The sequence below is a fragment of the Thalassophryne amazonica genome, chromosome 6 (genome assembly GCF_902500255.1).
Source record: "Thalassophryne amazonica chromosome 6, fThaAma1.1, whole genome shotgun sequence".
NCBI lineage: Eukaryota > Metazoa > Chordata > Actinopteri > Batrachoidiformes > Batrachoididae > Thalassophryne > Thalassophryne amazonica.
The window spans coordinates 85,758,518-85,782,964 of record NC_047108.1 but is presented as its reverse complement, the minus strand read 5'-3'; the positions used below and the strand labels follow the sequence as shown (position 1 = coordinate 85,782,964).

The following is a 24,447-nucleotide window of genomic DNA, read 5'->3' as shown; positions in this document are numbered from 1 at the left end:
ATCCAGATCACCTCCAAAATTCAGTGGAGTCTTCCATGGCCTAATATCTATCTGTGGTGCAAATTTTGTGAGAATCCGTGAAGTAGTTTTGACATAATCCTTCAAAGTGTATACAAAAGTGAAATCTTGATCCAGAATCTGGATTCGGATCTGGATCACCTCCAAAATTTAATGGAGTTTTCCGTGGCCTAATATCTATCCCTGGTGCAAATTTGGTGAGAATCTGTGAAGTAGTTTTTAATGTAAGCCTTCAAAGCCTATATAAAGTGTAACCTTGATCCATAATCTGGATCCGGATCACCTATAAAAATTTAATGGAGTCTTTCATGGCCTAATATCTATGTGTGCTGAAAATGTTGTCAAATCTGTGCAGTGGTTTTCACGTAATCCTGCTAACAGACAGATAAATAAATAAATAAGCGCCAATGATGTTATTACATTCCTGGCAGGCATAAAAATGAATATTACACTGAAAAGAACAATTTCAGGTGCAACTTTCTATTGTCAAAGGATTTACTGTCAAAAATATAGACATGGTCATTTCCATTTCTCAAGGATAAAGGAATAACTAGGTACTGGTCAAACTGAGCTTTTCTTTGTGAGAAAACACCATTTAGGCAAAGTGAGCAAACCACAGCTGTTACTTAGAGTAATTTGGTCAGAAGTGAAAAGAAGAGAGGAAATCCTTTCTGCAGTGTGAGCTGGGTTGGGTTTTAGCGAGATGTTTCAGGCTGAAATTGTGCTGAAAGCAAGTAGTTTCTTCAAGCATATGAGACTTTGAGGATGTTTAAGTGGAATGCTCAACTAGACTTAACAGTTGAAGATAAATTAATAAATTCACAATATGACCCCTTTGAAAATCTATAATGTTTCTAAAAGGCTTCGAACTATTACCTCTGAAAAGAAGGTGGTGTTTCTACACTTCTATTTACTAACAGCATGAAACAAAAACTAATGAATCAATTATAATTAATTGTTGGACAAATGTAACAGGGCCGAGGAAGAACAAGGTGGAACAAGGTGCAAATGAAGAGACATAAGTCAGGATCAAAGGTGAGTAATCGGAATCAAAGTTCAGGCATTGAGATCAAAATATGGTTAAGGTTCAATGGTCAGCAGTGAGAATCAAAGTTTACGACCATGATGAAAGACCATTGTCCAGGATCAAATATTCACAGAGTGGATTAAATTCAGTAATTGGGATCAAAGATCAGTGTTCAGGTTCAAAGGTTAGTCGTTGGGATCAAAGTTCAGAAACATGATCAGAGATGAGTGATCTGAAATAAAGATCACAGGTCAGCAATCACAAACTAAGGTGAGCAATCAGGATCGTGGTCACAATCAGGATGACAGCTGAGTGTTCAGGATCCCATAATTGTCTCTCTATAGGTGTACTTTGATCCAGATCCAGATAACGATCTGGTGGACAAAAATGTACTTTGAGACAGTTCAGTGGATGGAATTTGGTGTCAAATTTAATTGAATGAAAAGAAAATGTGCGACCTTGGCAGCAGTATGTCCTTCACTAACTGCTCTTCTAGAGATTTATGTTTTCTAGTCTATGAGACCGCTGGAAGGAGGTGTTTGGTGATACCTTTGTTCTCCTGCAAAACTGGTACTTCCTGGTTGTGAGACTTGAATGTTAACTAGTGACTAAACAGCACATGTTTTTGGTTCCAGTTCTATTCAGGGGATCCTTGAGTACCACTGGAATAACTGACTCATACAAAGAGTTACTATAGAGACTAAAATGAGATGTAACACTTGCAGTGTGGTGCATTTTTCTCTGGGTATGACCCAGCATGCAGGTGCCTCAGTGACGAGGAACCCTGCAGCTGGAGAAGACCAACGGGACATCTGCATTTCACCTGGCTGTGGTAGATAGATGGTTACTGTTATGAGGTGGGATTGGACAGTTTCTGCCTGGGTGGTTGCCATCCAGGACCTGAGGCGGCTCCATAATGTGGTGGACGCAGTGATGCGTGGCATCAGCGCATGCTCCCAGACTGGACCTGAGTTGACCTAGCATAGGTTTTAAAAATCTGACAAAAAACTGTTTTTCTTCCGAGTGGTTTTTGCAACTGTTCAAACCCTAACAATCGCTCTTACAATGCACAGATTATGTATAGTACATCTTTTGCACAAACATCCTATCTGACTGTTCCCATGCACAAACACACAAAGAGAGTGACACATCCATCTGGGCAAACGCCCTGCAACCACGCGGGCTCCTGGGGGCCGTCACAGTCCAGTCACTGCAGTCAAAAGGCAGTATTAGCTGTGGGTAATGCAGACCCAATCCACTGCACGTGAGTGAACATCCTCACAGCCGTCATCCTCCAGCTTAAACGAATCACCCACAGGGACCAGAGTTAGGATCAGGATGGAGATGACTAATAAACAGCCCCGATGATGACCCACATACTGTAGAAACAGTCTGCAGTCTTTGAAGTCTCATTTGTTATTGGCTCAAAAACCGAAATAAAATTCAAAGCTCGTCCGTAAATATGCGCCGCGTTAATTCACTCCTAATGGAATCCAGGGCACTGTATGACATGCCTCCCACAGCCAATCAGAATGTAGGCTGAATTCAAGGCCAGTGAAATCATAATGCTATTTTCAGATATAAAACTTTATTTTTAAACTGGGCTCCGGCAGACCCGGCTTGCGTGTTATATTAGACGTGACAGGGCCGGGTGTGCAGCGCTGGTGGTAGAATCCACTGACATTTAAATGTGTCGTGTCACATACGGCGCGATGCATTCTACACGGTCTAGAATAAGCATTCAACCTGAAACGGATGACTGGTAGAGATGCGGTTAAGAGGTGAAGTTGTAGGTGTCTGCTGACCCCCTTCGCTGACCCCACCCTCCCTCCCCTGCCCCCTTTGCTCTTACCGATGCTGCTCTTTGTGTCCCTCCTCAGACCACACAGCATGGCTGCAGCGTAGTCCTACGCGGCCACCTTCTCTGAAAGTAACCTCGCTGCTCTTCTGTACTTGGCAAAGAGCTGAGGTCACCCATGAGAGAGAGAGAGAGAGAGAGAGAGAGAGAGAGAGAGAGAGAGAGAGAGAGAGAGAGAGAGAGAGAGAGAGAGAGAGAGAGAGTGACCCCTGAGACAGTTTCACCCGCTCAGACGGAACCCAAACACTGTTCTAGATTCTTCATTCCTGTGGCATTCCATTAGGGAAATCTTCTGCTCGGCAAATACTCTCCGCCCCCCCGCCTCCCCTCCTCTATTTAACTTTGGAGACAAAAAGATGAGACGATTTCTCTCTCTGTCCTGAAAAATACAAATCTACTGATCTCTGTGTTTTCAGCATCCAAAGCATGGGGAGCAGTGACATGTCTTCTTCTTGCCATCTTGGTCCCGTTGGCGAGCAATTAGTCATTCATCTTTTTCTGGAGGATTTATCATCCCATCATAATGTACTCATACGAGCTCCCACATAAACCCCTCTCACACAGAGGCTGGAGAGAGTGAGTGGGCTTTCTCTCTCTCTCTCTCTCTCTTTCTCTCTCTCTCTCTCTCTCTCTCTCTCTCTCTCTGTGCCGGGGGGGGGGGGGGGGGGGTCGGTGAGGCAAGCACGCACGATGCACCCTCCCTCCCTCTGCTTGCATCTGCATGCACATACACACTCGCTCATTTACTCACTCGATCCGTTTGCCACTAAAAACACCCTTCACGTGCACGTCCACACTTGCAGCCTGTGAAATCGGCGCACAGCTCCACACTCAACTCTGCACAATTAACACCACCTGCACATTCACTGTCACCCTGAGCCCTGCAGCGTCGGGGCGCAAGCGCTCACGTATTTCTCACATGCAGACAGCATCGCTCTATAGAGCTGTTATCTCCAAAAAGCACACAATGACAAAGCTCGCGTGCAAAAATTCCGGTGCATGATTGATAATGTAAGTTCATGAGTTCAGGTTTGTGATAACATGTTATACTTTTTCATCAGGTGTGATTGTGCAAAAGCAAAAATAAAATATTTGCTGGAAAATGTGTAAAACTACATGTAAAAGCGGAAGGAAACTTGAGCATGAAGGGCGTCATGTTTCTGGATCTGCTTTGCTAAATCTCATGCCCAGTGGGGGTTTGTCAGCAGGAACACAATGGCTCTATCGACTGAGCCATCGCCACACCTGTCCAATCGTTTGTCATGCATGCTTGTCTCTTGACTCCTGCCACATCCTGACCCCTGCCACTAAACATTCTCCTTCTCTTCTGGCACACACGTTGCGCATCAACCACCTCTGGTTTTATGAGCAACGAGGACAAACAGTCTGGAGTAATGAAAATTTCATCATTAGTGCAGTAGATAACAGAATATTTGCAGAGAAATCAGTCAAATCCAGTTACAAGCACCAAAATTTGATTGTGTATACCTTTTGGTACATATTTTAGAAAATAATGTTAGCCATTTGAATTTTCAATAGGGGGCCAAGTAGGGGTCAATTGAAGAATTGCACAGGGGTCAAAATGAAAAAAATGTTCCAATCATATTGAAAGCTATACCACATTATGTGTCTAGTCACAAAAATTCCAAAAGGTATAGGTATAAACTATTAACTAACGGTATAGGTAAAGGTATATTTATATAAGGTATATATATACTATCTGAGACTGAATGTTCTGGAGTTATGAGATAAAAACAGCAAGCATGGTTGCTGTTTGCTAACCAAATTTGAATGATTCTTACAATTATCTGCTGTACTACATGTGAAATTATTCTTGTTGACGACTTCACCTACAAATAAGTTCACTGCCCAACCTCATTAAGGTACACCTCTAATCATTCAGTCATTTAGCAGGAACTCAGCATATTCAGCCATATAGACATGGTCCAAAGGAAATGTTGGTGTCCAACCTGAAAGCAGATGGGCTACAGCAGCAGAAGACCACACCGGGTGCTGCTCCTGTCTAATAAAAATAGGAAACTGAGGATACAATAGGCACAAATTTACCAAAATCAGAAAATGGCAAGATTGGAAAAATGCTGGCTGGTCTGATGAGATATTTCTACTGAAATATCAGGAGGTAGGGTCAGAATTTGGAAATTATGGGCCCATCCTGCCCTTTCCCAACAATTAGGGTCATTGTTGGTGTAAAACTGAAGCAACTGCTTGATGGATCAAAATCTCTGCAAAATAATCAGATCTGGGAGAAAGTACTGGTGCTGTGCAGCGCCGTATCCAACACACTAATGAACCACCTTGGCTTGGTGAAATCTGAGGCAGACAGTCAGTCCATGCTAACTTCTCAAGAGTAAATATCTATCTACTGCAGTCAGGGTAACGACAGCTTGGCCTTTTGAAGCCTTTGAGGTCCTCAACGCTGATCATACCCAACAAAAATGACAGCGTGATCCTATGCCTGAAATTGTTGCAACTTTATACAACTTTGTTAAACTTTGTCAAAACCTTGCAACTGTTAGAATGGCCTCAGCAGAGGGTCACCCCTTTGAGTCTGGTCTGCTTCAGGTTTCCTTACTACTGTCGCCTGTGTGCTTGCTCTAGGGCTTGGTAAAGTTAGACCTTACTTGTGTGACGTGCCTTGAGGCAGTGTTGTTGTGATCATTTGGCACTATATAAATGTAATAAATGTAAATGGAAAAATGCACTACTTGGCGTGACTTGGTTAGGTGATCCCTGCTAGGGGGATCTCCCCACCAGCAGATAAACTAAAAATATCTAGAGCTTTTTTCCTGCATCCTAAAGCAACCTGGGAAGCTAAAAACTGACTTTCTAGTTATTTTCGTAATAGTTAGAGCTTTTTTCCTGCATTCTAAAGCAACCTGGGAAGCTAAAAACTGACTTTCTAGTTATTTTCATAATAGTTAGAGCTATTTTCCTGCATTCTAAAGCAACCTGGGAAGCTAAAAACTGACTTTCTAGTTATTTTTATAATAGTTAGAGCTTTTTTCCTGCATTCTAAAGCAACCTGGGTGTTGTGTGGGCCGCCCGAAGAGGAGGTACTGCTGGCCTACGCCAGAGGGCGCCCTGCCTGTTGTCGGATTTCAGGCACTAGAGGGCGCAGTGGCCACCCAGGAGCCAGGACTGACAGCTGTCAGTAATCATCATCAGCTTCACTATAAAAGCCTGGAGGAGACACCACATCTCTGCCGAGATATCAGCTTACCTCACAGGTAAACTGCTCAGCCGGGTTTTTTTTTTTTTTAGTCTTTCACAGACAGTTTTTGCTTCTGTATTGTTCGCAGTCGTTTCTGTGAGTGCTTGCAGCTGGAGGCTGGGTTTGTGGTACATGGAGGGCTGACGTCCTCGCTCCCCATGCCAAACTTTGATAAGTACTCACTAATACTGCACGTGCCGGGTTTCAGGATTGGAGGTGGAGGTTTTCCCTACGTTGGAAACTAAAAGACTGTTTTTTGCTGACTGTTTGCTGGGTGTGTGCTCACACCCACCCTTAACCTGTTTTTGTTCCTGTCAGCAGTACCGGATCTGACAGCTGGACGCAGAGGCCACCTGGGACTCGGGACTTGGCGGCTTCGGTATCCTGCAGGTCTGTGGGCCCCGGCTCTTCTCTGGATAGGCGTCTCCTACCCTCGGGCCTGCCCACACGTCACTTATTGGATCTTGTGATTGATTGTCTAAAAACAGTATTCGACCTGTTGTGTACATTTGCCGCAATAAATTGTATTTATTGGATTATCTATTGACCGTTCATTTGCGCCCCCTGTTGTGGGTCCGTGCATTACACTTTCCCCAACACTGGGAAGCTAAAACTGACTTTCTACATATTTTCATATGCATTTTTTATTTTAAACACTGGAAATCTTCTAATTCCACATGCAGCAGTGTTCATCAAGCAACCTTTGTTTATGCTCTCCTCTATTTTATCGTATCTTTTGTCAGCAGCTTGGGGGGGGGGGGGGGGGGTCTTGCAACCCCTTCCCCTTTAGATCCACTACTGGGCATAAATGTCCTAGCTGATGCTCAAGTATGCAGGTGAAACTTCTCATCTGAGTCTCCTCACAAAACCTTTTATTTGACATCATTCAAACAGGGACCAATACCAACTGCAAAGGGGACCACTGCCAATGGCAACCAGTCATCGCCTTACATCACCTGTTAACATCCAAGTCTCACAACAATACGGTAGGAATATTAATAATGTAAATATAGAATAGAGCCTTTATTGTCATTGTACATACACAACGAAATATGTCCTCTGCATTTAACCCATAATAATTACAGTTAGCCATAATCCAACCACTAGCAGCAGTGGGCAGCCACAGTCCGGCGCCTGGGGACCAACTCCAGATATAGAGACGCTGCCTTGGTCAGGGGCAGAGAAAGGTGCAGAGAAAACCCACACAGACACGGGTAGAACATACAAACTCCACACAAAAAGGGCAAGAAGCGATCCCATGACATTCTTGCTGTGAGGCACCAGTGCTAACCCCTAAGCCACCGGGTGTCACAGTGGCTTAGGGGTTATATAGTTCTATAGAGCTTTCATACAGAAAGATTCAAAGTGTTCTGCACAACAGAACAGAAAAACACAAGTTAAACAGATGTGGATTTTCAAATATCTCCCAGCAAACTGCTCAGAGGACGCTAAGTCAAGTCTGGTGTTTCCAGCTCTTGATTGGCGAGTACACCTGATTTAGTTAATCAGCAGTGGGTGGAGGATGAAGAGCTGGAAATCATGCAGAGGAGGAGATGTATTGGAGCAGAGTGGGTGACTCCTGGTCTATGGCCATCCCACGGGTGTTTCCAGCACCTTCTTGAATCCCTGCCGTGATGAATTAAGGCAATTCTAAGGGCAAATAAATAATCTTTAAAAAGGCCAAGCTGGACCCAATGAAGTGGTGTGGTGAGTACAGTGTGTCTTGTAATATTGGCTGGACTCCAATGCCTCTTCCAGTGGGCACAAAACTTTCTTATTTCCTCTGAGGGCTTTGTGCTTAATAACCCATTTACACTGTGAGTGAGCATCATCTTTCCAAGCAAGACTAATTTCCGACAGAATAAAGAGAATCACGAGCCACAGCAGTGTGATGTACTGATAAAAAAAAACAGGCAACAAAGACTGGATAACAATACGATTAGATTCCTTAACACTTCACTGAACCAGACCAACCGATAAGCAAACGTTTAATAAAGTAGGCTGATATTTTCCCATGATTTTGTGTGTAAATTCAAACCAAGACTCGCAAAGAGAATGTGGTTTTATTGTTATTGTTATTTATGTTTTTGGCCCACCTGCCTGTTAGCAGAACACCTGAGCACATAAATAAATAGATCACAATTAAATTTGGTATAAATGTCAACCTTGGGTCATAGAAGAGTTTATTCAATTTGGAGCCAGATTGAAGGTAATTTTGAAGGATGTTTTTCGTATAATCTCCCATTAATTTCCATGTCACTTGTATTTATGTGAAACAGCGCCACCTGCACATCAACATGGTTAAACATTAAAAGATTTGGAAGCGTCTCCAAAGAACCTTAACCCTTAACGATATGCAGAAGAAATTCTGCCTTCGCTTTCAGAGAAATGATATGAGAATGTGAACCTGAAAAGTTCTACAACCACCTTCAAATCTGAAAATCTTCTGTAGTCCACCTAAACTTTTACTCATAATTTTGATCAACACATGTATGACAGAGTTTTAGGGAATGTGGTTTTTTTTTTTTTTTTTTTTGACTTCGAGAAAAAAAGTCGTAATATTACGAGAATAAAGTCGTAATTTTACGAGAAAAAAGTCGTAATATTCTTGTAATATTATGACTTTATTCTCGTAATATTACGACTTTATTCTCGTAAAATTACGACTTTATTCTTGTAAAATTACGACTTTATTCTCGAAGCCTAAAAAAAAAAAGAAATTCAGTGTGGCCCTAAAATGCTGTCATAACACATGAGACTAAGATGAAGTACTTCAGTATATACTCGTATTATAAGTTGGTCAGATAAATGAGTGTACTTTCTTGTGTTCATTAGTTCTGAGTACATTTATAAAATAATTACAATTTTTTTTTTTTGCCAGTTTAAGAACATGTCACATTGTGCATTTTTAGGTACCCCTCTGGGCCCACTTACAGTGCCTATGGCCCACCAGAGGGCAGCAACCCATACTTTAGGAAATGCTGACTATTGGTCTACAGTGGAGGTATGTGCTCTCTGAACCCCCTCCAGCTCGTTTTTTCTATTTTTTTTTATTGACAGTGCAAAAAGTCCATGTATGATATATAAATGAAGATGACAAAATTAATGAAAACCTTCAAAATACTGAATAATTTACCACAAAACATGCTAAATAGAAAATACAGTCTTTACCTATGAAACAAATTCAGTTTAATTTATTTCATTTATATAGCGCCAAATCACAACAAGGTTGCCTCAAGGCGCTTCACACAAGTAAGGTTTAACCTTACTAACCCCCAGAGCAAGAACACAGGCGACAGTGGTAAGGAACAACTGCCTCTGAGGAAGAAACCTCAAGCAGACCAGACTCAAAGGAGTGACCATCTGCTCAGGCCATGCTACAGACATAAATTACAAAACAATTCACAAAACGAACATACAGGAAATGCTGCCGGTGCACAGGACGATTCCGGAACAGATACCACACCCATCTCTGGATGGAGGCACACCTCAAACAGAGAAAAGAAAAAAGCAGAATCAAGCATCAGATAGACAAATACAGTGAAATTTGTCAGCATTAAGCAACAAGAAAAACAGAAGAAATACTAAGGTGATCACCGGCCACTAGCCCTAAGCTTCACTAAAAGACCCAGAATTTAGATAAAGTTGAGGCTGTGGCCTGCTCTGTTTATTAATAAAATGAATTAAAAGAGTAACAAGCATATACTATGCCAGTATGCTAGCCATACGAAAGGGAAAATAAGTAGGGACACTAAGTATAGTCCTGCACCTTGAGAACGCAAAGCCCGGGCCGGTACGTAGTGTTTAATTAGGTCAGCTAGGTAGGGAGGTTTTATTGAAATTTATTTCATTGTTTTACAAGTTCCTGCTGATGAATTCATTATTTATTGATTGTTATCTCCTGTTTCCTCTCATTCTACAGTCATGGACATTGCCTGTAAACTTACAAATTAATCAACTTTACCTGTAACTCTCTGTTGCGTTCTTTAAAATAGTCTTTCAATTCAAAAAAACATGTTCAAAAAAGGATAAAAAGGAAAAACGGATAAACTTCTCCAACTTTTTTAACATTAAAACTTGAAAATTGCAAATTTTGACACTACTCAAGGTAAAAAAAATATATATATATATCCAAAACTGCATTCATACAAATTACGAGAAAGCTTAGGAATTGTACATACTATACTATATAGTATCTTGAAAAAAGAATTAATTAAAGCAAAAATGATTACATAACCTAGATAAAAAGGGTTCAGATAGCACAGCAATGACACACACATTTCAAAGTACACGTGCTTTTAAGCAGCCAGGTTCACAAACATTTAATTGTCAGCCCTTGTTTTCATGAAATTAGCCATATTCCTACAGTATATATTAGTGCTGCTGGAAGTTTGACCTGACCTCTTAGTTTGATTGTTGACCAATCCTAACCAAAATCAAATCACTTCTTCCTACCCATAAGCCCAATGTACCTGCCAATTATCAATCAATTTTTCAATCAATCATTTTTTTTTTATATAGCGCCAAATCACAACAAACAGTTGCCCCAAGGCGCTTTATATTGTAAGGCAAGGCCATACAATAATTATGTAAAACCCCAACGGTCAAAACGACCCCCTGTGAGCAAGCACTTGGCTACAGTGGGAAGGAAAAACTCCCTTTTAACAGGAAGAAACCTCCAGCAGAACCAGGCTCAGGGAGGGGCAGTCTTCTGCTGGGACTGGTTGGGGCTGAGGGAGAGAACCAGGAAAAAGACATGCTGTGGAGGGGAGCAGAGATCGATCACTAATGATTAAATGCAGAGTGGTGCATACAGAGCAAAAAGAGAAAGAAACAGTGCATCATGGGAACCCCCCAGCAGTCTACATCTATAGCAGCATAACTAAGGGATGGTTCAGGGTCACCCGATCCAGCCCTAACTATAAGCTTTAGCAAAAAGGAAAGTTTTAAGCCTAATCTTAAAAGTAGAGAGGGTGTCTGTCTCCCTGATCTGAATTGGGAGCTGGTTCCACAGGAGAGGAGCCTGAAAGCTGAAGGCTCTGCCTCCCATTCTACTCTTCCAAACCCTAGGAACTACAAGTAAGCCTGCAGTCTGAGAGCGAAGTGCTCTATTGGGGTGATATGGTACTACGAGGTCCCTAAGATAAGATGGGACCTGATTATTCAAAACCTTATAAGTAAGAAGAAGAATTTTAAATTCTATTCTAGAATTAACAGGAAGCCAATGAAGAGAGGCCAATATGGGTGAGATATGCTCTCTCCTTCTAGTCCCCGTCAGTACTCTAGCTGCAGCATTTTGAATTAACTGAAGGCTTTTAGGGAACTTTTCGGACAACCTGATAATAATGAATTACAATAGTCCAGCCTAGAGGAAATAAATGCATGAATTAGTTTTTCAGCATCACTCTGAGACAAGACCTTTCTGATTTTAGAGATATTGCGTAAATGCAAAAAAGCAGTCCTACATATTTGTTTAATATGCGCTTTGAATGACATATCCTGATCAAAAATGACTCCAAGATTTCTCACAGTATTACTAGAGGCCAGGGCAATGCCATCCAGAGTAAGGATCTGGTTAGACACCATGTTTCTAAGATTTGTGGGGCCAAGTACAATAACTTCAGTTTTATCTGAGTTTAAAAGCAGGAAATTAGAGGTCATCCATGTCTTTATGTCTGTAAGACAATCCTGCAGTTTAGCTAATTGGTGTGTGTCCTCTGGCTTCATGGATAGATAAAGCTGGGTATCATCTGCGTAACAATGAAAATTTAAGCAATACCGTCTAATAATACTACCTAAGGGAAGCATGTATAAAGTGAATAAAATTGGTCCTAGCACAGAACCTTGTGGAACTCCATAATTAACCCTAGTCTGTGAAGAAGATTCCCCATGTACATGAACAAATTGTAATCTATTAGACAAATATGATTCAAACCACCGCAGCGCAGTGCCTTTAATACCTATGGCATGCTCTAATCTCTGTAATAAAATTTTATGGTCAACAGTATCAAAAGCAGCACTGAGGTCTAACAGAACAAGCACAGAGATGAGTCCACTGTCCGAGGCCATAAGAAGATCATTTGTAACCTTCACTAATGCTGTTTCTGTACTATGATGAATTCTAAAACCTGACTGAAACTCTTCAAATAGACCATTCCTCTGCAGATGATCAGTTAGCTGTTTTACAACTACCCTTTCAAGAATTTTTGAGAGAAAAGGAAGGTTGGAGATTGGCCTATAATTAGCTAAGATAGCTGGGTCAAGTGATGGCTTTTTAAGTAATGGTTTAATTACTGCCACCTTAAAAGCCTGTGGTACATAGCCAACTAACAAAGATAGATTGATCATATTTAAGATCGAAGCATTAAATAATGGTAGGGCTTCCTTGAGCAGCCTGGTAGGAATGGGGTCTAATAAACATGTTGATGGTTTGGATGAAGTAACTAATGAAAATAACTCAGACAGAACAATCGGAGAGAATGAGTCTAACCAAATACCGGCATCACTGAAAGCAGCCAAAGATAACGATACGTCTTTGGGATGGTTATGAGTAATTTTTTCTCTAATAGTTAAAATTTTGTTAGCAAAGAAAGTCATGAAGTCATTACTAGTTAAAGTTAATGGAATACTCAGCTCAATAGAGCTCTGACTCTTTGTCAGCCTGGCTACAGTGCTGAAAAGAAACCTGGGGTTGTTCTTATTTTCTTCAATTAGTGATGAGTAGAAAGATGTCCTAGCTTTACGGAGGGCTTTTTTATAGAGCAACAGACTCTTTTTCCAGGCTAAGTGAAGATCTTCTAAATTAGTGAGACGCCATTTCCTCTCCAACTTACGGGTTATCTGCTTTAAGCTACAAGTTTGTGAGTTATACCATGGAGTCAGGCACTTCTGATTTAAAGCTCTCTTTTTCAGAGGAGCTACAGCATCCAAAGTTGTCTTCAATGAGGATGTAAAACTATTGACGAGATACTCTATCTCACTTACAGAGTTTAGGTAGCTACTCTGCACTGTGTTGGTATATGGCATTAGAGAACATAAAGAAGGAATCATATCCTTAAACCTAGTTACAGCGCTTTCTGAAAGACTTCTAGTATAATGAAACTTATTCCCCACTGCTGGGTAGTCCATCAGAGTAAATTTAAATGTTATTAAGAAATGATCAGACAGCAGGGACTTTTCAGGGAATACTGTTAAGTCTTCTATTTCCATACCATAAGTCAGAACAAGATCTAAGATATGATTAAAGTGGTGGGTGGACTCATTTACTTTTTGAGCAAAGCCAATAGAGTCTAATAATAGATTAAATGCAGTGTTGAGGCTGTCATTCTCAGCATCTGTGTGGATGTTAAAATCGCCCACTATAATTATCTTATCTGAGCTAAGCACTAAGTCAGACAAAAGGTCTGAAAATTCACAGATAAACTCACAGTAACGACCAGGTGGACGATAGATAATAACAAATAAAACTGGTTTTTGGGACTTCCAATTTGGATGGACAATTATGAACAAAGTCATATTATATGTTCTTAAGATATTGTTCTAAAATATATGCATACATGCAAACTCTGACACTACCCCAGGAGGTTTGGATCAGTACAAAATAAATTATACTTTAGAGGTGCAATACACAAAAACACTTTTTTCTAACTCAAAACGATGGAGATTTCATGACGAACCACAAAACTGTTAAAAAAAAAAAAAACCACCCTCTCCCCCCCAAAAAACAACAGCAGTAAAAACAGATCCATGAGAGGTTTCATGACACACACAGAATAAGCGTGGAGGCATCTGACCATACCACCATCTGGTGGTCATGTGCAGTGGCTAACACATGCCTCCAAATCAGAATGACTAAATCCAACCAGATCAGAGGACGAAGAGCCAGAGGACAAGGATGTGAGTCAAACATACTCATGTTTCCCTTCAACATACTGCAGGTCAGAAGTCCTCATTAAAACAATGCAGAGTCCACGGCCGTCTGCATGCATCACTGCACATTACTTTGTCAAAAGTCAAGTGAGATTCTCAACATCTGTTCTGTCCCAAAAAGCATTTGTTAAGTTGGCATTCCAAAGCCAACCTGCTTGGACATTCTATTTTTGAAATCTGCATAAAATTTACCTTTTCCTCTCCCTCTGATGATCCCCAGTCGACATCTGAGAGAGATGGAGAACATCCTCCTCTTCTCTCCTGCAGAACGGCTGCCTTTCCTCAGGGATTCCGTCTGAGCAAAGGTGGAGTACTGCTTCGGACTGAGGTGGCCCTTTCCAAATAATATCCTTGCTGACATGTTCGTTTGCTGACCAGAGAACAAATGGATTCTGTCTCTCAGACGCTGTTGATGTCTCTGTTCGTGTTCTCCTCCCCAATTGGAGAACTTTCAGTCCTCTCAGGTGTCTCCCCCAGACGCAGAATTTTTCAGAAAGGCAAAACAAAGAGATCCAACTCTGGCATGTTTATTTCAGCCATCACTGGTTCCTCCGTTCCACATTCGATCAGCCTCGAGCTGACTGACTGAATGAATGTTGTGTTTTTGTGTCTCTGGCAGCGTCTGGTTTACAGCAACAGATGGCAGAGGGCTCAAGGCTGCAGGCCACAGCGTGAATGCCACAGTGAAATGGAAACTTTCTCGACATGAAGCCGGCTCATAACATTGCACAAATAATATACAGTCTGGAGCAGGTCATTTGAGGAACTCATAGTAATTACCAACAAATTAATGTATTAGTCTTAAGATAGCATCAAATCATTTCCCCCAGTTGTGCCATTTTCAGTTAATGACTGAGTAATATAATATAGGTTCTGATGCCTGTTGATGCCTGCTCAGATTCCGTAGCGTGCAGTGGATGAGAGGCTACTAATCCCCATGGACTGGACACCAGTCCATCACATGTCAAATTCCCAGCCAAGGCCTACGTATTTACAACTGGGGGACAGATGAAGTGTCTTGTCCAAGGACACATACAAGTTGTATGTCCGGGAATTGAACCCAGCCCTATATGCAATAGATTATTTGCATAAATTGCTCCAAATATCACTGAGAATTTATACATCCGCTTATAAGCTAGACTTTTATTTTCAAGTTTGCAGTTGCTTTTGATAGATTTGAAAAAAAATATGTTTTTTAAATCAATGCACAATTTCATGTCATCATAATGTATTACAAATTCTACTGTATTAAATTGGCATTATTGTCAGTGTATGGTTCTGAAAGCTGTCCAGATTCTGTTCACACATGCGTACTCCTGAGAATTATATTTTGTACTTGTATCAGATCGTTCACAAGTAAGTTGTGCTATCAGGAGAAATTCCGTCCTTCCGTACATCCTTCTGGCAAACTTGTGTCTTAAAACGCAAGAACTGCAAAACTCTCAAAAATGTAATTTTTATGCATCAATACTAGGCCGTCAAAACTCTGCATGCCAAAAAATAATGGATTCCTGTCATTTATAAATGCCTTTTTTTTCTTGAATTTTGGGTTTCAAGTAGGACTTGGAGCAGAAGCCCTGACATCCTCACATCGCTCACTAGATGGCGACAAATGGTGGGTCTTGACTTTTTATTCGAGAAGCTAACTTTTTTTTAAAAAGCTGGGCTGACAGCCAAAAATCAACTTACAGTTGTGTCGCGTGTCCTTATGGGCAGCTTAGTGTTTTACTAAATCTCTTGGACTTGTACAAAAATTGTTATAATAAAAAGGCATGCTTTAGAACACCAAGCTACAAAATCACACTGTGTAGCAGTCAGGGACATAAGGATCTGAACATCAACAATTTTTATTTTTCTGTGTGCATCACAATAAATTTGAAATGACGCAATCACATTGTCCTTATAGTGGAGATTTTCTGCATTTTGCTATCCAGGTGTAGCCTATTTAATTATTCCATAGCAAATAGAAAAATTGCTGAGTTGATTCCAAGTTTAGAATTTACATTTGCTAACATGAGGTCCAAAGTGGAACAAAATTCTTTGGACAGATTTGAACTTTTACCTGGATGACATGAAGCAGCAATGGAATGGCTCATGAGCCTTAGTGCATCATATCAAACACGGTACAGGCAGCATTATGGCACTGGCATGGACAGCTGCCGTGGAAATGGGTCACTGGTGTTTATTGATGGTGTGACTGCTGGTGTAAGTAACATAATGAATTTTGGAGTGCACAGGGCTGTACTACCTGCTGAGATTGAGATAAAAGCTGCCAAACTTTAGTTGCCAGACTAGTTGCTTCAAACTACAGTTGCTGCCAAACTAGTAGGACAAAGCCTCACAGTGCAGATGGATGATCCACAGCAGACCGTAAAGCTACCTAAGAGCTTCTGAAGGCTAACAATTTGAGTATTCATCCAATTGTCAGTCACCACCAGATCTCAACCAAACACAATTTTGTCACTGAAAACATGCAGTGCATCCAGGAAGTAGTCACAGCACTTTCTCCTTTTTTTTTTTTTTTTTGTCACAGCCTCATTCCAAAATGGATGAAATTCATTTTTCCCCTCAAACGTCTATACACAATACCCCATAATGACAATGTGACTTTTTTTTTTAGATTCTTGCAAATTTATTTAAAAACAAGCAATCAGAGATTTCTGGCATCTGCCAAGGATTGACAAGGACTCATTTAGCTGGCTCTGGATTCCACAACACAATGCAATAATTGTATACTGATCTAGAATGGTCTGACTGATCAAGATGTTGCAATCTGATATTTAATTAACAACCTGAAACAAATTAGCTTCTTCCTAATCTTGACTTGACATTGTTATGTTGTATGTTTCTGCTGCAGAACCTGCATATTCATCTGAATTACTCAAAGTATCCAAGACTAACAGGGTCTTCCTTTGTACAATTGCCACGTGATTTAAATTTTGTCAAGACCCATTAAGCAGATTTGAAATGATCCTAACATCTGTGGTTAAAAATTTGTCTAAATCTATGCAGTACTTTTCACGTAATCTTTAAAATCCTGCATAAAGTGTAATCGTGATCCAGACATTTTTATCCAGAATCCAGATCTGAATCACCTCCAAAATTTAATGGAGTCTTCCATGATCTAATATCCATCTGTGGTGAAACGTTCGTCAAAATCTGTGCAGTAGTTTTGACGTAATCATACTAACAGACAAACAAATGCCGATGATTTTATTACGTTCTTGGCAGATGTAAAAATACTAAGTATCAGATGTACAGAAGAATTCAGTCTTTGCCATGAAGCTCAGTGCATCCTGTTTCCACTGATCATCCTTGAGATGTTTCTACAGCTTAACTGGAGTCCACCTGAGGTAAATTCAGTTGATTGGACAATTTGGACATGTACACACTTCTACATATAAGGTCCTACAGTTGACAGTGTATGTCAGAGCATAAACCAAGCATGAAGTCAAAGGAACTGTCGGTAGACTTCTGAGAGAGGATTGTCTTGTGGCACAAATCTGGGAAGGTTACAGTAATATTTCTGCTGCTTTTGAAGGTCCCAATGAGCACAATGGCCTCCATCATCCATAAATGGAAGAAGTTCAGATCTATCAGAACTCTTAATATATAGCTGGCCGCATGTCTAAACCAAGCAATCGGGGAGAAGGACCTTCATCAAGAGGTGACCAATAGCCTGATGGTCACTCTATCAGAGCTCCAGCATTCCTCTGTGGAAAGAGAACCTTCCAGAAAAACAACCATCTCTGCAGCAATCCACCAAACAGGCCCGTATGGTAGAGTGGCCAGACAGAAGCCACTCCTTAGTAAAAGGCACCTGAAGGACTCTCATGCCATGAGAAACAAAATTTTCTTGTCTGATGAGACAAAGACTGAACTCTTTGGTGTGAATGCCAGGCATCATGCTTGGAAGAAACCACATATCATCCCTACAGTGAAGCATGGTGGTGGCAGCATCATACTGTGGGGATGTTTTTAGCAGTAGGAACTGGGAGATGAGTCAGGATTGAGGGAAGGATGAATGCAGCAATGTACAGAGACATCCTGGATGAAAACCTGCTCCAGAGTGCTCATGACCTCAGACTGGGGCGATGGTTCATCTTTCAGCAGAACAATGACCCTAAGTACACAACCAAGATATCAAAGGAGTGGCTTCAGGACAATTCTGTGAATGTCCTAGAGTGGCCCAGCCAGACCTCAGACCTGAATCCAACTGAACATCTCTGGAGAGATCTGGGAAGAAAAAAAACAAAAAAACCTGATGGAGCTTGAGGTGCTCCAAGAGGAATGGGCAAAATCGCCCAAAGATACAGTAGTGTTCAGAATAATAGTAGTGCTATGTGACTACAAAGATTAATCCAGGTTTTGAGTATATTTCTTATTGTTACATGGGAAACAAGGTACCAGTAGATTCAGTAGATTCTCACAAATCCAACAAGACCAAACATTCATGATATGCACACTCTTAAGGCTACCCTTACCAAAAGGTAGTACATGCAAGTATGTTTCAAGTATACTTCCAGTTTACTTTTTATATACTTATCAGTAGTATTTTTTGGTAAGGTTATGAAATGGGCTATTAGTAAAAAAAAAGTAGAAAAGGGGTGTTCACAATAATAGTAGTGTGTGGCATTCGGTCAGTGAGCTTGTCAATTTTGTGGAACAAACAGGTGTGAATCAGGTGTCCCCTATGAAGCCAGCACCTGTTGAACATGCTTTTCTCTTTGAAAGCCTGAGGAAAATGGGACAAGACATTGTTCAGAACAGTGTAGTTTGATTAAAAAGTTGATTGGGGAGGGGAATACTTGCACGCAGGTGCAAAAAATCATAGGCTGTTCATCTACAATGATCTCCAATGCTTTAAAATGGTCAAAAAAAAACCAGACGCGTGGAAGAAAATGGAAAACCATCAAAATGGATAGAATAATAACCAGAATGGCAAAGGCTCACCCATTGATCAGCTCCAGGATAATCAAAGACAGTCTGGAGTTACCTGTAAGTGCTGTGACAGTTAGAAGACGCCTGTGTGAAGCTAATTTATTTGCAAGAATCCCCCGCAAAGTCCCTCTGTTAAATAAAATGTGCAGAAGAGGTTACAATTTGCCAAAGAACACATCAACTGGCCTAAAGAGAAATGGAGGAATATTTTGTGGACTGATGAGAGTAAAATTTTTTTGGTGTCCAAGGGCCGCAGACAGTTTGTGAGACAACCCCCAAACTCTGAATTCAAGCCACAGTTCACAGTGAAGCATGGTGGTGCAAGCATCATGATATGGGCACATTTCCTACTATGGTGTTGGGCCTATATATATCGCATAACAGGTATCATGGATCAGTTTGGATGTCAAAATACTTGAAGAGATCATGTTGCCTTATGCTGAAGAGGACATGCCCTAGAAATGGGTGTTTCAACAAGACAATGACCCCAAGCACACTAGTAACCGAGTAAAATCTTGGTTCCAGACCAACAAAATTAATGCCTCGCAGATGTGAAGAAATCATGACAAACTGTGGTTATACAACTAAATACTAGTTTAGTGATTCACATGATTGCTAAAAAAGCAGTTTGAACATAATAGTTTTGAGTTTGTAGCATCAACAGCAGATGCTACTATTATTGTGAACACCCCCTTTTCTACTTTTTTACTAAAATGGCCCAATTTCATAGCCTTAAGAGTGTGCATATCATGAATGCTTGGTCTTGCTGGATTTGTGAGAATCTACTGGTACCTTGCTTGCCATGTAATAAGAAATATACTCAAAACCTGGATTAATCTTTTGTTACATAGCACTATTATTCTGAACACTACTGTATGTGCGACAAATTGGTGGCATCATGTTAAAGAAGTTTTGAGGCTAATTGCTGCCAATGTATAGCAAAGGGTGTGAATACTTATGTACATTAATTTCTTAGTTTTCTTTCCAGATGCACAGTACACACCCACAAACCAGCACAACTGAAACACCGTAGTTAAAGGCCTGACAAAGTAACTCATTTGATGTCCATGGATTCCAGACGTCAGGCAGTCATGACTCCAAAGAACTTATTGACCTGTCTACTTGCAGCACCTTTGTGAACCACTACTTGAGTAATCTCATTTAATATCTACCTTGGTGGTGCTGAGGGAAACCAGAAATGTCCCAATACTCAAGTACACGACTGGCCTATTCTTCCTGGTTGCAGGATGTTGTCATTTGCCATCATGATGAACATACTGCCCGCTGGGCTCCATCTTGGTCATGAATGAAAAATTTATTTTTGCTTGCATGTTTGATAATTCTGTTGTATTTTTTTTATTATTATTTTTTGTTTGTATGGCCAAAGCAACAGGTCACCCTGAGCCTGGTCCACTAAGAGTTCTTCGAAAACACCAAAGGTTTGTCCACAATACAGCACATTTCCCATGCCTGCGCCATCCACAACATCCACATAACATAAAAACTTCACCTTAAGTGTGCAAATTTGCCATTTAGCCTCCATGGAAATACTTAAAATCTGGCACTTTTAAGAATGATCTCTGTTCTAGGGTAACATTTTAACAAAAAACAAGACAGGCTCCATTATAACGTGTTTATTATGAACAACCAGACTATTCGTTCTCCTCACTCCTGAGCCGGGCGTTGGGATTTGTGATCTTTATGGCGAGCTGAGCGGCCCTCTCCACAATCACCTTCCTTTTCTTAGAAGAGACATTGTGAGCAATCTCTGCGCAGTGGGTCCTACAGAGATAAAGGGAAGGATGTGGACAGTTAAAGATGTTCAAACTGAAATTCAACAAGTGTCACAACAGGGTGTTTCCTGACTCAAAATGAGGACGAGCTGGTAATCCACCACAGGATAGTTTTGGGTTTTAGTCTCAGATTAATTAAGGAAGAACACAACTGAGAAATTATCACAGAAACTTTAATATAAAAGTTTGAGCTGCCTAATTCAATAGATAAAAAGCCTACAGCAATTAATAAAAGTGCAAGTCCACGTGGAGTTGTTCTCTTGACAAAGTCAATAATGACTCGTATTACTTGCTGGAGAAGCAAAAAGAAATGACTTTCAATCGTTACATGAACTGCTGCTTTGCGCCAGCCGGGTCACCAAATGAACACATCAAACACTGCAGATAAAAGTTGGTATGTTTATCAAATGCATGTTGCCTTTATTGGTAACCCACCCATATGTCTGGAGAGATTCTATATCTGAGGATGGTATAGCTATGTAAAATCCATGTCTTTTTACAACAACATGCAAGAGAAAAACATACTGGGTAAACTGATTAATGTATTTCTGTAAAATACTTCTTTTCCCATGTTCTGACTTTTTGTGCTGCATTGATAAATTCTGCTACTCGCATTAGCTGGCAGCAGAATCTGACAGACATTCTGCCAATACATACACTGATCAAATAAATGTGTTTGGAATGATTTCAGAGCTGCGAAGCAACAAAAATGTCACAGAACAATGAAGCAGACTATGAATTATTTGTGCCAGACTAGGCAAACATGATTAAAAACGGTAGTTGTTTACACCTGAAACTTAGGAGTTTGGGGGCCCTCACCTCAGTGTTAACCTTGTGTTACACCATGGTGCCAAGGGAAAGAAACCAAATGGTTGAATTTACCACTGTGCTCAGGTGACAGGACTGAAAGTTAACACAAAATAATAGGAGCTCGACATTTACACCGAACATCAAGAAAGATTCCTTTCAGCAAACGAGAGAGAGAAAAAAAAAAGAAGATTCTAAGTTATGCTGAGAGACTGAAAAAGTCAATGCATGGCATCATACCACATTGCCAGAAATATTTTGGAACTGTTTTCCCAAGTTGACTGAGAACAATTCTGGACTCCTATTTAAAGTTTGTGTTGGGCTGGTGACATCAAAGGACCAGTGATGCACACCAAAATGTAAGTCCCTTTTCTGTTATTTATAAATGTATAAAATATCAAATGACAAGGATCTATTTTAGCCGGTATATAAAACAAATAAACAATGTTTTTCATTCTTTCAATTGAATATTTAATTCTGTGAAAGCTGGAACGTACTGTTCAACTCTGCTTCACCTCGATGAATGGAACATTCTTGCTTTCACCTCATGAAAAATTTGTATCATTAAACTCAAACATTCATTATTTGTACAATGGACATGGGTCCAAACACTTCAGTTACAGAGAAGAAGAAGAAAAAAAAAAAAAATCATTTCACATTTAAAGAATGCATGCAAAACTTACTTGTTACTCATCATGAGGATCTCGAGCTCCTTGACATTGTGTACCAGAAATTTCCTGAAGCCGGTGGGCAGCATGTACTTGGTCTTCTTATGGCTACCATAACCAATGTTGGGCATTAGCATCTGACCCTTGAATCGCCTGCGTACTCTATTGTCAATACCTCTGGGCTTACGCCAATTTTTCTGTTAGAGAAAAGAAACATAAAAGTAAATTAAAATTCAGAACTTGAGATGCTTTTCCATGCAGTGGTCCAACCGTATGTGGCGTATTTAATGCTAAACACACTTACCTTAATCTTGACATATCTGTCAGACTGATGGCGAATAAACTTCTTTGTTCGCTTTTTGACAATCTTGGGCCTTGTTAAGGGTCTGAGGGCTGCCATGTTGACTGAAAACAGAAAACCAAAAGCAGGTCTTAATAAACATACATAGTGTGTTCATTCAGCACACAAATGTGAAATACTCTAGAAAGGGAACAGGAGAAGGTTCTCCATGCTTCTGCCAGCCACAACAATCCGGTGCAACCAGGTCAGGACGAAACGTAGAAAAAAGGAACCCTGCAGTGCAACACAGATGTCTGCGTAATTAAATTATTTACTTAAAGGTGCACAACAAAGACAGGGACTGACATTTGGATGGAAGGAAGGACTGTGATGAAAACCTTCCTTCCTCTCTGGTGAAGATACAACCTTACATCGAAACGTCAGACCCTATCTTTTCTTATGCACCTTTAAATAATTTAATTAAGCAGACATCCATGTTGCACCGGCATTCATTTTCACTCCAGAATGGGACTCAGAACATATGGAAATTGTGGTAACATGCAAGACATCCATCAGTGTGGAAAGCCATGATTGCAAAGTGTAAAACCACCTTGACTCTTGCACGAATTTGATCCCTGAACAGAGTAAACTCATTGTAAACTGAGGCCCTTCTTGCAATGACACGCAGCGTTTGTGAATATGCTGCACAATGTTTACGACTAGTTCATGCAAGTGGTGCAAAATTTGTGTGGTAAAAATTTTGAACATTTCAAAATTTTCTTTGTGCACTGGCACGCAGCCCCGCAGTTTATAACAAATAATTGGCATGCAAAACTGTGCGCCAGTACGCCTGCGGGATCAAATTCGTACAAGTGTCAAGGTGTCTTTAATATTACGTTATGAATGCGTGACGATGGTATGACTTACTATCCATCATCGCATGTTCAGTTTTTAGCAAATCCCATTCTACAACACTTCACAGTTGATATATAAATTTACGTTTTCCAAAAAAAATCTTAGTGGCAAACGTCAATGTGGTACTCAACATGGATTAAAGATTCTACACATCGCGAGTTCATTGACATATTTCCATTTGTAGCTAGTTAGCCATGCTAACTTAGTCAACCGGAATTATCTTTTGACGCTACAACACATACAAACACAAAAAATGCTATTCTAAAGAGCACAAATATCCATGTATGTAGACACTGACGACCGACAAGTATTATTTGAAGACATTTCTCTTTTATTTTAAAGTATTCATGCTGTAAAATGAGGCCTTTAACAAGAGCGACTACGGCACACGGCATCAGCGGCGCCTTACTTTAAAAGGCCACATCATCACACACGACACACACCGAGAAATCTGACAATTTTATGTCAGCCGTGTTGAGAAAACGTTTATGACTGAAAAACAATACGAATAAGATCGAATAAGAATTTAGAAGATGAGGATGAACATTGATTACATTGACTCACCCTCCGATGCAGACCCGAAAGGGACCTCAGAGACGGCGGAAAGAAAGAAAAGAACTTCCGTGAGTGCGGCAATGGCTTATGGGTAGTGTAGTTCTCATGGGAGTACTTCCCCTTTTTTTTTATTTGTTTACCATTTTCTTGTTTTTTATTTATTTATTCCAAGACATATTACGAGAAACCTGAACATCAGGCTCATGTTTTGCGTTTTTTGTTCACTGCATCGTGTTTTTAAGACACAACGTATTTCCACCTTTCACATCGAATGAAAAAAATGCGCACTTCCTGAGGAGAACACTTAGGGGGAAAAGGGCATAGAAAAGGGTGGGAGTTCCAGCTAAATTCTTCACAACGAAAACTAACATTTTACCGTTAGCGCGGAGGCGGTCGCTGCAGTCGATGGGAGGGTAATTAAAAA

The 24,447-nt window shown here is 40.5% G+C and overlaps 2 protein-coding genes across 6 annotated transcripts in view; both read right to left on the bottom strand.

Annotated features, from left to right (window-relative positions):
* Positions 1-14,483, bottom strand: part of LOC117512549 (glutamate receptor-interacting protein 2-like) — a 98,371-nt gene extending 83,888 nt beyond the window's left edge. For 2 of the 5 annotated variants that reach the window (XM_034172662.1, XM_034172661.1), the window contains exon 1: positions 14,257-14,483. In XM_034172662.1, coding sequence (XP_034028553.1) covers positions 14,257-14,425 — 169 coding nt within the window. In that variant the 5' untranslated portion in view covers positions 14,426-14,483. Of the gene's footprint in view, positions 1-2,897; positions 3,114-14,256 lie in introns of those variants that run through there. The other 3 variants (XM_034172663.1, XM_034172664.1, XM_034172665.1) reach the window with 2 other exon arrangements.
* A 6,143-nt stretch (positions 14,484-20,626) lies between these two features.
* On the bottom strand, positions 20,627-24,173 carry rpl32 (ribosomal protein L32). The gene is made up of 4 exons (XM_034172660.1): positions 24,033-24,173; positions 22,578-22,678; positions 22,289-22,470; positions 20,627-20,787 (listed from the first exon to the last, which is right to left on the bottom strand). The coding sequence occupies exons 2-4, from the start codon at positions 22,671-22,673 to the stop codon at positions 20,658-20,660; spliced, it is 408 nt and encodes a 135-aa protein (XP_034028551.1). The 5' UTR covers positions 22,674-22,678; positions 24,033-24,173; the 3' UTR covers positions 20,627-20,657.
* Positions 24,174-24,447: the final 274 nt, after the last annotated feature.